Source organism: Astatotilapia calliptera, chromosome 10 (assembly GCF_964374335.1).
Source record: "Astatotilapia calliptera chromosome 10, fAstCal68.1, whole genome shotgun sequence".
Lineage (NCBI taxonomy): Eukaryota > Metazoa > Chordata > Actinopteri > Cichliformes > Cichlidae > Astatotilapia > Astatotilapia calliptera.
Window position 1 is genome coordinate 25,236,601 of NC_137431.1, and position 15,105 is coordinate 25,251,705.

The 15,105-nt window shown below is 42.3% G+C and overlaps 1 protein-coding gene across 3 annotated transcripts in view; it reads left to right on the top strand.

Moving 5' to 3' along the window:
• The window catches only part of jade2 (jade family PHD finger 2), a 233,884-nt gene extending 221,778 nt beyond the window's left edge, over positions 1–12,106 (top strand). For all 3 annotated transcript variants that reach the window (XM_080307268.1, XM_026183096.2, XM_026183097.2), the window contains one exon: positions 1,384–12,106. In XM_080307268.1, coding sequence (XP_080163394.1) covers positions 1,384–2,169 — 786 coding nt within the window. In that variant the 3' untranslated portion in view covers positions 2,170–12,106. The remainder of the gene's footprint in view (positions 1–1,383) is intronic.
• The last annotated feature ends 2,999 nt before the right edge of the window (positions 12,107–15,105 follow it).

Sequence of the window (15,105 nt, forward strand, 5' to 3'; positions counted from 1 at the left end):
TTAAAAACTGAGCAGTAGGCAGCTGCCTCGCCAATAAATTCCTCATCCAGCGGACACATTCCAGCAGCATCGTCTTGGATGTGGCTGGAGTCCCCGCTCAGTAGCCTCTGTGAGCTCAGCAAAGAGGCGCCAGCTCTCCACCTATCCAGTCTAACCAGACCCCACCTATCCTGGGTCTGGTTAGACTGGTCCCTCGAACTGACAGGGGTCACAATGACTCAACTTATCACCTTTTTGATGTTGAAACATAAATTCAGATTTAGAAATTAGATTCTAAATTAGTTTTAGACATTGATGTGTACATAAACACCTCTATGAAGCCATTTATAAAGATTTGTTACTTAAGTGGGAACCAGTAGTTTTAGGGCTGAGAGCCACAAACAAGTTGGGGAATTCAGAAAGTATTAAACAAGGAACTAATGTGTTTTTCTGATCGGAATATAGAATATCATCAGCATCATACCAACATGAAACAGCTGCTACAGCTGTTTGTGATGGTCCAAAAGTTTGCATGATGGTGCTTTTCACTCAAGTTTCAGTCATTTCATCGAGTCTGCGGTGAGCCAGTCAGCCAGCACAGCGTCAGTTTGTAGTTTTGACACTTGAAAAAGTTCATCTGACTTTGAACAAAGACCTGATCATCGATTCTTTAGATTGGCTGTGGTTTTATATAGTTTAGCTTGTTAGTTTTTTATTGTAAATTGATCGATCTGCTAATCAGAGCAAAGATGTTCTCCCCCCAGGAACGTGCTGTTTGTGTGCTGGCTGGCAGAGCGCTCTCACCAGATTGTGCTGCTGTTTTTGGATGTGCTTAAAGAACAATAAACACAACCGCAGTCATTTTTTCCAATTAAACAGGAACCTGATATCTTTCAGAAACAAAGATCTGCATAAATAAACAATGATGTAATTTAAACAAAGCCCACATGTCGCAAGTTAATATTAGGGGTGTAGTTTAAAATCAATAAACACCAGCCTTGTTTATTAAAAACAAAAAGTGTTAGAGATTCAACAGAATCACACCCTGAAGAAATAAAAGATCACGATGTAGAGTGCCGTCAGAACAGATCAGCTTTGTCATTTAGTCGGGCTTTTTTGCTCAGGAACAAATTGTGACATCGGCAGCTCACAGTCTAAACTGCTGAGCTGTTGGACGTGTGGGTAGGTGGGAGTGGGTGGGGAGTTTTTGTTCCAAAATATTCCAAACCACAAAATCAAAAATGAGCAGATTAACTGTTGTATCAGTCAACTTTTCGCTTATATCATTTATATATTTTGTGTTATTTCACTTTTAAACATGAAAAGATTTGTTTGTTCCTCATCCGTTTTCCTCTTTCATCACCAATTTTTGCCCTTTCTTACCTTTCTCCTCTTTTCATCCAGCTCCTGCAGGGCGAAGAGAGCCTGCTCAACCTAATGATGGAGAACTCCATGCAGTCCACCTGGAAAACACCCCAGTTGGGGCGCAAACCGAGAGGGAGCAACAAGCCCCGTGTTCGTGCACAACCATCCGCTCCAGCCCAGCCTCAGACGCTCCTGTCTGCAGCTGCTGCGTCCGCAGGCGGCAGCCCCTCCACCGCAAAGAGGCTCTGGGCGAGCATGGCGGAGGAAAAGTCTGGCCACGTGAGTCGGAAAGGGGAAAAGAACAAAGGCTCCTCCAAGACCGTGCACTACCCCCTCCATCACCACCAGACCAGGAGCTCTGACCTTCACAGGGACCCACCGCCACAGCCGCCCATCTCCAAAATGGATTCCTGTCACATCTCGGAGGATAACAGTCCTTGGGATGGCATCCATGCAGGGAATGGTGTAGTATCAGTGGCTGGATCTGGTTTCACAGTGGGCTCAAACCCACCAGTCTCTGGTCTTGGGTTCACAATTCCCGACGGTGGGACAATCTTTCGTGGCGGGACCCCGCGGCACCGTCTGTCCCGCCAGGGTAAATCAAGAGGGAGGGGCGTCACCGGAGGTGTAGCGGGGTTCGAGTCCATGAACCTGCCACTCGCAGGGAAAGACGTATCCCTGTTAGACGCTGCTGAGACTGATGGCTACTTCTCTGACGGCGAGCAGAGCGATTCGGACACGCGCACTGGTGGGCGCAAGCTCCGCCTGCCGCAGTTGCACTCCGGGAACGAGGACCTGCTGAGAAGAAGCGTGCTGGCTTCCTAAAGTACTGAGTTTCCAATAGACAAATACACACAAGCAGTTATCCAAGCAGAATCCCGCTGGCTAATTGTTTTTTGTTTTTGTTTTTTCCCACCTGTGCCCAGCATACAGTCTATAAAAACACGGCTGGATCGCTTTGTTCAACCAAAATCCCGATCGCATCCATCAGTGGAAAATCCCCAGCTCCTAACCTGCTCTGTTTTTTAGGACGGAGGGGATTTGAATGTAGCCGTTTGCCTATCATACAGAAAAGCTTCTCCACTGGACTGCAGTTTGTTGTTAGCTTATCATAAGATGTGATGCATTCAGCAGATTGAAAACAAACATTACCTTCAGTCTCTTTCTCTTGTTTTTTTTTTTTTTTGTGTTGTATATTTCAGAATCATTTCATTTCTGGGCGTCGAACGAAGCACCCAGTTCTGGCCTCATGTCTGTGGTATCTGCCAGACTTGGGAACAAACACTTTGGGGCATTATTATTATAATTATTATTATTATTCAAGCTGGTTTCAGGGTATGCTTCATTCTCGGCCTTTGTGGCCCGAGTTGCATCCAGTGAGTGCTTGTTTTCTTGAATATGTTCAGTGGAAAAGACAATTTCACACCAGAGTTGGTCTGAATATGTACAGCGGGTGACAACTTGTATTCAGCCTTGAAAAGCACAACATAGCTAGTCATAAGAGCTGTAATGTAAGCACTTGTGTGTATAATAGATGCTCATTCAGGGTTGGGGTCAATTTTCCTCCCTCGTTGACTCGGTTTGAAAAATGTACACTGAATCCTTCATTCTCAAATTCATTTTCACGTTTTAGTTCATAAAAGAAAAAACAACAACAACAAAAAAAATCTACAAATCTCCAGCTTTGCCAGTTTCTGAATAGCGAACACATTGACCCCAACCCTGGTGCTCATTCAGATTTTCACACAGACACACACAAACATACTCACACACAAACTACCATAAGCGGATCCCTTTTGCTCACAGCCGCCGTTGAAATATTTGGTCTGACTTTTTGTCAGCTGCTTTCAAATTCTTCCTAATTCCGCGTTCTTTTAACTCCCGGGTCTTTGGAGAAAAATCGTCGTACAAACTCTGTGCCTTTCTTTCACTTGCCCTGTGGCCCTGCGTCCCCCTCAATCGCCGCCAACTTTCCAAATCAACCAAACAATCGCTGAGTAGATCAATCAGTCGTTTGTCAATCGGATTTGTAACAATCAAGCCAAAAGGAAATCCCATTGGAGTGGCTACTGAGCGTAGCTGGCATTGGGCTCCTTGTCACCTTAACAATTGTGTAGTGCCTGAAAGGATGGAAATGCATCACTTGCCATTTATCAACAGAGCATATGCAGCAGCTTGCAACGCAGAGCAACATCGTGCTTTCAGTGCAAAGAGCTGCCTGCTGCTCTGTGCCCCCTTATGTTACATCACTGCAGCCCAGAGCCATCAATAACCAGAGTTTGGCCAGTTACACTGCGGGCACAATGTTGCTGCCATTGAAAATTAGACCTCTTATTTAAAATTTCATGCACATTACTGCAAATAGTATTCATTTTGGGGTTTGGTTAATCAGCAGTACAGTTTTGCTTTTTCATATGGAGTGGGTAGCTGTGTTCATGTAAGCCAAGCCTGAGAGACGTGTTTTATAAACAGTTTCAGAGTGGTTAGGGTGGCCATGCATTGTGTAGTTCATGGGTAAATTCTTGCTACAGCAGCTGACATCATGTGACACAAATTCAACCTCAAAAGCAGCTGAAATTCTGCTTTGGTTCATAAGAGGAGGAATCCTCAGTTTTGGCATTCTGATGTTGCTATTTATGTGTCCAGTGGAAGCGGGATCACTTGGAATGCATTCAGTGCATGTGGATATACATAAAACTATATGTAAAATTAGAGGAAATTAGTCACTTTTATTAGTCAGATCACCCACGTGTACCTATGCAGCTTATTATTTTGTTCTATGAAGACGTAAACACTGTCAGGCACCAAGGTGGCAGCCGCTTTTGTTTGACGTGGCCAAGCTTTCATAACTGATGGCTCTGAGGCACGTCTTGTTCCTACTAGATGGACGTAGACAGTGTAATAATCAGCTTCAGAGGCCTGCGCTCTTAAGTCCCTGAATTGATTTGATTGTAAATTTGTTTTTGTTTTTTAAAAACGAAACACATGAGCCGTTCTTGTTTTTCTCAGAGAGTTGTATTTTGTACTTAAAGCAGTCCGTGGTATTCTCAGGGGTTAAAAAAAAACTTATAAAAAAGAACAATAAAAGGTTAAGAATTTATGGAAAAGCAACGAAAGACGTAGATATATATATATATATATATACATATATATATATATACACACACACACATTTTATATCATATACAGTATATATATATATAAATATATGAAGTGATGTGTGTTTGTCTAGAAACTTCCTTATTTGGAAAGCTTCACTGTTTGAACTCCAACACGACTACTACTGAGCATGCTCCTTCTCTCAGTACAGCATACGACCATCAGCCCTGGGTTCAACAGTCCCACTTTAACCCATCTGATCTGAGGTCAGATAGTATCGGCTAACAGATGGAACTGTCTTTTGGGTCTCACCAAACTGGGATGACTTAAAGATTTGATTTTAAGGGCTGCTTGACCCAGGCCTGATGAACACACATTTAAACAGAGGCCCAAGTCCATTCTACTTTCTCCGTTTTCCTGTATGAACAGCTTCTCCCCGGTTTTCTGGAGTAACCATGCCAAAGAACAGATCTGTGTTACAAGGCAGCATATTTCAGTCTTATCTACGCAAACATACTAAGCTGTCAGACCGCTCGAACAGTGATGTCCAGGTCAGCAGATGTGATTCGACCTCCTCTAACCCAGGGGGCGCTTTTAATTCCCAACCTGGATAGATCTGCATTCACGGGGGGATTCCCACAGGAAATGCCCGGTGATGGTTGTTAAACACACTCGCATGTATTAACCCCCTCCAAAAAAGGGAAAAAAAAAAGAAAAAAGCCAGTGCTGCTGAACTGATCACACAACATACAGCTCTCTCTCTCACACTTACACACATGCACACACACACACACACACACACACACACACACACACACATAGACGCTTACACAAACCCCAGAGCTGGTATAACAGGGTTACAATGTAAAAGTTTTTGTTATGTATATGTGGTCCTGACTGCATCAGGAAGCATGAGTTTACTCAGAGCGAAACGCCACCCCCTCCCCAACAGCAGGAGAGTATTATCACAGGTCAGGTGACAGCGCTGCGTCTCTGTCCCCTCTTCGTCCCTTCAGGTGTAGCCATGGTAGAAGCACTCGCATTGTTGCGTCACAGTCTTGCGAGGACAGGCGGAGAACTTGGGACTTCTACGATGGCTATTACAGCTGACACATTACAGTAACGACAAAAAAAGAGCAACAAAGCTCGTGTTCCGATGCGAGGACGCGGTGACGTGTCGCCTCCGAATCCTCAGCCAGGTGTTCGTTACCATTCATGTGTTGCTAAGACAGAAAAATGTAATCTTGGTTTCAATATTCAATGTTCAGAGTAGCCTGACGTTGTAGACAGTGGTTTTAGACAAGGCCTCACATGTATGGCCTTAACATGTAGTAGCAAAGGCTGAGGCTGCACAGTGCCTGAAGGACAAAAAAAGGACTGAAAAATACTCATTTGGGGCTAAATTAGTGGAGCTGGTTAGCAGTATATAAGATTTCCTGCTGGGTGATGGTGAGATTCCACACAAAAACAAAGCAAATTGTACTTCTGATCTTCTTTTTTTTTTTTTTTGCCTTGATACTGTGCAGCCTTAGCAAACATAACTGGTTATTATTCTATATTTACAGTGTGGCTTCAATGCCCTCTCCTTCCGCTTCGTAGATAATGTAGACTGGAGTCTCTTGCAGGTTCTTTTTATCAATATCTGCTAGAATGCAACTTCAAAGCATTGCTATCCTCTGTGTGGTACGCCAGTGTGGGTGTTGGCTCGCAGCCCGAATGTGCTCTGATGATCTTTGAATTTTGCAACTCTGTCAGGTCGAATATCCACACTGAAAGGAGATCTAGTGCAGGGGGTTTCTCGCGCTCTCTGTCTATCTATTTGGGTTGTGTCCCATAAAATTAGACGCAGTGTGAAAGTTTTTATCTTCATACTCGGAGCATCCGTGTCGGTAGGTCACGTTCCTCTATGATAAGTCACCACTTAGAGAGGCAATAAAATGTGCAACGGAAAAGCTGTACAGTCCTCAGCTTGCTGTATGTTGAGAGCAGAACTCTTCCCTCAGGTGTTGGCACTGACGCTGCACCACGGAAATAAACTGACGGGCATCAAGCACATAATGGCAGGTTAGAAACACACCTACACACAGTGATGCTTTCCACTAGACCGATTGCTTGCAGGTAATTGGAACCTCGCCTGCGCACAGCTGCCGTTTACTGTACTGACTCTGTTGTAAAACATCAGTGCACCAGCAGGGCTGGGCTCCTCAGAACCCCCTCAGCTGGGTGAAGGGTCACATTTACAGCTTTCCATTAGCAAGAAAAGCAGTTTAGGGTGATCCAGAAATGACAGCAATGTTCAGTTCTGGTGAACGACGACATTAAAAACGGGGCTTTGAATTCCATGATTGCTCCTAGTGGGTGGTAAAAAGTTGGATTTCTACAATTTAAAGTCATTTATTGCACTGAGGTGGTTCTGGGGAACCACGAGGGCATTGGGATGCAGTTCATAAGATGTCGTTTCTTCTTCTGTGGTTGCTCCTTCATCCAGAAAGTGGTCTGAGGCTGTAGTGGGATCAGTGAAAGCAGGACTGGGTATTGCTTAGGAAATAAATACCTGCAAGCGACAAGGGACAGCAGTCCAGTAATAAAAGCAGGATTAGATCAGAAGTCTTGAAATGTCTGTAAAGCAGAAAATTGCAGGTCTGTCGAAAAATGTATCCACATGACAATAGAGATTGCTTAGTGCTTCCTGTTTCTGGTATCAATGCCTAGTCCTTGTTTCGCTGCCCTACACCAGCCGTACAAAGCCGCCCACCTACCTACCGCTGGAGTTTATACTCATCTACAATAATGTATATTACTGTTCAACTACTACTACTAGACATTTTCATTTTCTGTGTTTTAAAGAGGCTTTTGCAAGCTGTTTGTTTTGTTTTTTTTCCTTTTATAATGCTTATCTAGCCGCTGTGGCACGTATCAGACTAGAAAGCTGACTCATTATCTGCTTCTACTGTTTTTACTGGCGCTTTGCTCTCCTCTCCGTTACAGCAAAGTTATGGCTTAAAGGTCTCAGCATCCAGAACCCAGACACACACTCCACAGATCGGAGGTTTAGTCGCACAACCGGAGCTGCTGCCGAGGAAGAAACTGATCTCAAGTAAAACTCAACCTTCAGAGCTCGAGACTCAATCAGTCGCATCTTAAAAATTTATTTGGTTAATTTATCAGAAATGGCAGATATTCATTCCCCAGGTTCAGCTTCACAGCAGTGAAGATTTGCTGCCTTTTTTTAATGTAATGGTAAATGCAGCAGCAATCTGATAGCACCGCGTTGCTTTTTTGGATCAAAGCCTGCAACAAACCTCAAGAAGCACTCATCCGAAAAGCATTGCTTCTATTTTTGTGCCTTTTTTTAGGTGTGGGGGGGGGGGAGACACTGTTTGTGTCCAGCATCGCTTGGTGACTGAAGGTGGAACCAAAGAGCGATTGATGCTCTACCTGTGTGATCGCGTCATCCTCCACAGCAGCTCGGAGAAATCTTTTCAGACTAAATCTCCCGTCTGTACCCACTGCGTACCTTACTCTGCATCCACCATCCAGCAACTTCCTCGTCCTCCTCCTCCTCCCACCACCAGCAAACTCCCCTCTTCTTCTCCATCCTGAATCCCCTAAAAACAATCACCCTGTTGTCTCCCTCCTGCCCACAACTCTTCCTCTCCCTGTCCGGTGATCAGCCTCCTTGGCCCTTGGCACATGGTTTTTTAAAGGTGATCAAAAAAGAAGAAGGACACCTATAGCTTTAAGGACAAATAATGACAGACGCACGAGGAGCTGAAAACATTGCACTCAGCTTTGCTTAACTCTGGCTTGAAAAGAGGGAAAGTGCGGGAAAGGGGAGAGTTGTTTAGAAAGAAGGAGAGGAGGGAGACTGTTCGCTGAACTGGAGCCAAAGAAAGACAAAAGAGTACAACTTGTTCTTTCCTCTGCATTCTGTTTGGAGCCTGTCCGTACAGTCAGGTTAACAAGCAGCTAATATAAACAGTACCAGGCCCTCCCTTTCCCCTCCTTGTGCCTCCTCTCGCTCTCTCGCCTCACACAGCTGGGTCCCCGTCCAAGATTTGTCTTTGAAAAATGTAAAAACTCAAATCGGGAGCGCCGAGCAGAGATGCTTCCATTTTAAACGGCTTACAAAACGATTCAGTTTTACGTCAGAATATATTATTAATCACCAGAACTTCGTGATATGAAGCTAATTAGAGCATAAATTAAAGGCCATTACCAAACAATTCTTTAAACAGAGTTTAAAACTCTTAAAACTAACCATTCTCTATCTTACTAGGCCGAGGTTCATCCCAACTCTGAAACAGTTATTAGCTCCTTTCAAGTTAAAGCTTCTGTGTTCACAGCCAGAGCTGCCATATTAGGCATGGCCCCTCTTTTTGACATCACACAGATCCAACAGTGGAAAAAACTCTCTGAAAGTGGGAGCTTAAGGCATTGTAACAACAGTAAAATGAATGTGAAAGAGGCTCTTTTTGTAGCTGTGATGCTAACAGACCCCATCATGTCTAAGATGTCTGAAAATCTTTGTAATAAACCGCTGATGGCTTTGGTATTTTTCTAGGATTTGTTCAAATAAGGAAAAAAAATATATCATAACACCAACTTTGTCCTTTAAAAATCACAATGAAGACCAGATTTTCATTTATCCACTTTCAGTTTTACACTCTGGTTGTTTATGTTCATAGAAAAAGATACTTTTAGCCAACAGCTCATACCAATAAAAAGATCCAGGTTTGGAATCCAGTCTGTTTTAATGTTTACTTTTGGAAATCTCACTTGAAACCTGGAAAACCTGGAAAGTCCCGCTTTTTCACACTGCCTCACCCACCAAATGAACAGTTTATTCAACTGTCTTTACATCTGGTTTTTCCATCGCGCTCCTGTGAGGTTCAGACATCCACATAACAGCATACAAATTGAAGTGTAAATCCAAAAAAACACTCCCAAGATCCATTTAGACAAACCAGCCGTCTCCCAGCGTCTGTTCTGAGTTCAGCCAGGAAGCTCGCCCAAAGTGCAACAGGAAAGAAAGCGATTTCAACACTGTTTTGCAGGTGTAAATGTAATCTGGCTACATCGCGCCGAGGCAGAATGGATTTCAGATGCAGGTTAAAATAATTTGTTAAGAGGCCGTCTGCACTGTGTCTCTGCTTCTCCCGCTTGTAATTTCCACCACGCAGTCCATCTGTCTCGCTTTAATCCTCCTCCTTGATTCCTTCCATTTTTATCCATTTCCCCACTTTTTTGTTCTTCTTCTCTCGTTTCATGAGCTGACTCATTCACGCAAATGTTTATCTCCTGCCTCTGAGTCACTTCTTGTGTTTATCCCAGATTCGATACTTGCAGGGAACCAACAGGTGTTGTGATTGCCTAAATTGGATCCCTCTGTATGCTTAAGGGTGTTCTGTTAGTTTTATGTGGTCACAGGAGGCAAAATAGAGAGAGTCCACTGGCATAATTCTAGTTAAAACTAAACATAGTTTGCACCTCCGTCCCTTTGTTCTTCTGAACTCCTTCTCCGCTCTTAAAGGTGTGTCCAAACAAATGTGAAAGGAACAGAGAGAAGCAATTTTCTATAATTAGATGCTACAAACTCTTTGCGAGAAATGAAAAAAGTTTCTGCTTGAATAATGCGCTCGTACGAACACACAGACGAGGAGAGAAAGGGAGACAGACGGATGGAAAACACAAATAAATTCAGTTTCTTGTGAGTCCTCACATCCGTCAGGGGCTTCAGCTGTCACGCTTGATTAATGCATACCTTGCAATCAAGCTCACAGCTCATGTTTTTCCATTGGGAACATCAATTGAGAGGTGCAGCCTCAACCTTCACACCCCCACAGAAATAAGAATTTATGACTCTTCGTTTTGTCGCACACACCTTTAGAAAACATTCGCACAAAATTGTGGTACATCTCGGTACATCTACAGCCACATTAAAAGCCTGAACGATGGGATGAGCGCTAATCACGTCTTCATCCTGCAACAAAGCTGCATCACAGCCAATATCTGGTCACCAGGAGGACGGGTGGACCGGTTCCTCTGCTGAGTGTCAGCCGAGGTTATTATAGCCTAGGGGACATTATATGATGGTGTTCTGTATTATTGTGATGCTAAGAAGGAGCTGCTCTTTAACTCCCTTTCTGGGTAGCTCCACATATTGGATTTTTATGCTGGATGGCCCATCCCCCAAAGGGGACCTGTGTTTATACCTGGTCTCAAACCAGCGTCCTTTTGCCCGATAGGTGAAAATCCAAAAGGGGAAAAATGCTGGTCGCAGCAGGTCAAACCTTTTAAAATTTATAAGGTCTCTACACAATATAAGCAAACTTAAAAACAGTGTGCCGGTTATATGATTAAATGCAGTGACGTTTAAAATGATTAATCACAGACAGGTGAAAGGCCATCTTCTTAAGTGCTTTGACATGTCTCCTGACCAGGCGTGTTGTCTTCCAAAAGGCTCAGCTGCAGGAAACCAAAAGCCAACGTTCATCTGTTCTAGTTACTGCTGAACGTTAAAAATTGATGGCTCAATGTGGATGAAGTGCCAGAACAGATGTGGGGTACCTCGCTCTGTACTGTACTCTGCATGTATTGCATTTTGCCACTCTGATCTCTCTTCATTCCCCAGTCAGTCCGTCTCTCTTGCTCTCCTTAATTTTGTGTAACTTTCTATCTGATTGATGTATTTCTTTGGCTTTTGTTTTCACCATTCTCCCTCAGCACGTTTCTTCTGTGCAGAGCAGACAGTTCCTGACTCATTAAATACAACAACAACAAAAAAAGGTTTCACCCTCAGGTTTAAATAAGTAGAAATTTAAATTAGCTTTTTTTTGGCAACCTCCAAAGAGCAACTTTTAAACATCACCCTTGAATCTCCATTTTTGTGACAAGATAGGAGTCTCCCTCTCTCCCTCATTTCTACTTTCTCATGACATACTTAAGTACAATTGGACATCCTTATCCTGAATCTTATTGGTTGTATTTAAACGACATGAAGCCAATCGGCGCTGTCTATTCAAAGCAGAGCTCGGACACATTTTTCCTCCTCCTGCTGTCTTTATTTGTCCTTATAAAACGGTTAAAATCTCTGCTGTCATGTCCAGTTTGTCCTCCACTCTGCATCGGTTCTTCAATATAATAATATGAATGTTGCAGGAGTTTATCCTTCTGTATTCTTTGTTTCAAAGAATGTTGTGCCATTTGTTAATAGCAAAGAGAACTATTGAACATATATGAAAAAGAAGAGCTATTTTAAATTATTTTTTGGCTTTTTTTGCTATATTTATTTTCTTGTATTAGAATCTTCTTTGTAGGAGGGAAAAAAATCAAAAAATGTATTTTTCATTAGTGCGAAAAACCTATTTTCTTCCTTTTTGTACAATTTCGATGTTTTAAGCGAGACTTTGAAAAGCAATATGATGATGATGATGATGATGATGTTTCCTGTGACTGTATCTGCATGCTGTTTGTGTTGCCTTAATGATGGCTGCATCCCACTATGCCCCTGCCCACCCCGTGCCTCCCCAACCTGACCCAACCCACTCTGCTCCCTTCCTCCTCTCAACTTCATCTGATGGAGTCCCAGTCCCATCCAACCCAGTCCAGACCAGTCCAGTCCAGTGCAGTCAATAAAGCAGTGCTTTCTGTGTACATTAAACTCTCTGCCTCTCTGTTCATTACACAAACACAGCTGATTTAACAAAGATCTTTATTTTACTCTGGCTTTAGCCGAAGTAGATTAGATTTTTAATACCAGCTTTCAGCTGAAACAAAAATAAAATATCTCTTTGACAAAAACTAGGCTAAGCTTTTCTACCATAATCATCAGCATTTAGTTACTTTCTCATTACCAAAGAAATCTAGAATCACCAAAACTCTTGTGTAGACTCTAGAGGGGTAGAGAAATGTCAAAGGTCACTATAAAAATCTTTCTGCAGTGTCACAGTAAAGTGAGTTGAATTTGATAGTTTGATTTATGAGGTGTTTGCTGCTCTACCAATAAACCGAGGGAGAATAAAGTACAGGGGAGAGGAGAGTAAAATTTCCTTTCTGCTGCTGAATAAATAAAAAGGTAGGACCATGCAAGCGGCTTTGTGATGCTACATGAGCCTGATAACATTTGCTAATTAGTGCGAGTCTAGAGTCTCCTGCGAATTTTTTTTGTTGCAGGTATCAAAAGGAGGAAAAGTTGAGGCTCTCCAGTCAAACTTATAATCGTTCATGGGCCACACACATACAGTGTGATCTCAATTTGGCCGGGACAGTAAAACTATTGTATGGAAAAAATGTACAAATATATTCTGAAAACATTCCCATTTAATGAGACATCCACATATAAAATAGATGCGGTACAGGAGGGTAAGTCTTAGAAAATATGTGTAATTTCAGCAATGTCTCGTGTTTTTCTGCATACGGTGATTTCACTGTCGTCACATTACCAATAAAGTACACCGATCACAGTGGCTCTAAAAAGGCTAAAACTTTCACGTGTACGGTATTTGTGACCCTTTGATGCCAAATGTATATTTGATACGTTTTTGATCCCTATACTTCAAAATCACATCTCAGTGTAATTTTGTGCTTTTTCCATTAAAACCTGATGTATACAATGTCAGATGTAGCAAAAGTAATCTAAAAAGAAACTCATGTAACTTATGCAAACTGGAATTTCTTTTTTTTAATCATTTTTATTATTATTTCTCAGAAATTTCAATAAACACTCCAGGCTCAAAAAATTTAAATTTACTGGCAATTATTTATCATGGATGTGCAGCCAAGAACGCTGCAGTAAGGTGTTTGGTTTCATCCTGTTTCTAACTGAACCATCTGACTATGGCAAGTTTGACTTATGACTTATGGCAAAATTGAGACTCGTTGGACCAGACAAGATAATTTGATTGATTGACTGATGTCTAAATTTCATATTGTAAATAGTATAAAGAATCTGTAATATGGGGAATAAAATTAAACTATAAAAAGGGTTTGAGGATCAACAGTAACTCAAACCAAGAAAACATGAAAAAAGCAAAAGATTTAATTATCAGATGTATTCTGGACAGGTTAAACTGTCATTCCTTCTTTTTGTTGATCTAATCAAGCGACCTGCCAAGGAGAGACCTCGAACTTCAAGATAGCCAACAACCTGCCGACGATCCGGCCAGACTTGGACGTTCTTCATTCAGGCTGGAATTTCTTGTCAGGCCAGAAACTAATACTGTGGCAACCGCCTTTAAGAAAATCAGGCTCACCTGAAAAGCACCACATGGCAGCAGCCTGGAGTTTGTCAAAGCATAGACTGAGCAAAGAAGAAAAAAGATCTGATGAAATACAAATCAAAACGCTTCTGCTGCAATGCAGAGTGCTGTGTCTGCTGGAACTGGGGAGGCTGATCAAACCTCTAAGACCATCTATACCTCGCAGCATGATGATGCCGCTTCAGACTTGGCCAGAGACGATGGAGAGACTTGGCCAGAGGTCCAAAGGAACAATGCAGGAATCCAAATGCAGGCAAATCTCAAGAAGAGCATGTTTCTGACTGCCAGGGGCCTAAGAGCGGGGCCAATAAATTTCTCCTCCAACAGGACTCAAACAGGCTGCCAAATCAACGCTGGAGTGGCTTCACAACAGGAATGTGAAAGTCCTTCAGTGGCCTCAAAGCCCAGACTTGAATCCCAGAGAAAATCTGTGGAATGACTTTAAGATCGAGCCATATCCAAATGTGCCAAGCTGTTAATGTTTCCAGGAAGAGTTGAAAGGGAGCTGCTGTGACAAAGAATCCTCTCACAGTTGAATAAGCTGAATTATTTAGAACCTGCATATTAATAATGGCTCGAACAAATATCTGTCATTATGGACCAAAGAGAAAAGCGAGCAGCTAGCTGATGAACATGGAGCGTTTAGCAGCTAATCTTTGCTCAGGACTTTCCAGAGCAAAACTAAAACAGAAGGTCACTGGGTGGTGGCCAGAAACACCAGGAACTGTGTGGTTTCAATTAAGCTATTGTCAACTTAACAGGTTACAATATGTCAGACTACAGCGTAGATTCAACAAGATGCTGAAAACATTCAGCAGAGATTTTGCTCCATATTGAGATGTTAGCATCACACCGTTGCTACAGATCTGTCAGCTGCACAGCCTTCATGAGAACCTCCCACAATGAAGGTGCTCTCTTGGATTAGCTCTGGTGAAGGTGGAGATCATTTGAGTACAAGAAACCAGTTTGAGATAATACTCTTTTTGTCATCATTCTTTGTAAGAAATGGTGACAAGGTACTATCCATCTATTAAAATATATCAGCTAGGGCTGTTCATATAACGATATATATCGGATGACGTTATAAAACAACTATCGTTTGGTGTTGCAAAATAAACAGTTTACGGCAATATTTTTTCATCGTTTTGATGTTCACTGTAGTGGCTATATTAATTTCTTAAAGTTCTCTCTTATATTTAATATAACCACACTACTGAAGGACAAGTGCCTGTTTTTATGCTTTGTCCTTGGCAACAATGATGGTAAAACCATCGCGTGTCCGCTTGTTTATTTTCCACATAAACCTTTCACAATAAAGCTCAAGATCCTGTTGAGACTTTTCAAAATAAACTGAATCACGTGAAAGAGTACGCAGTATGTTTACGGATGAGAAGCAAAAAAA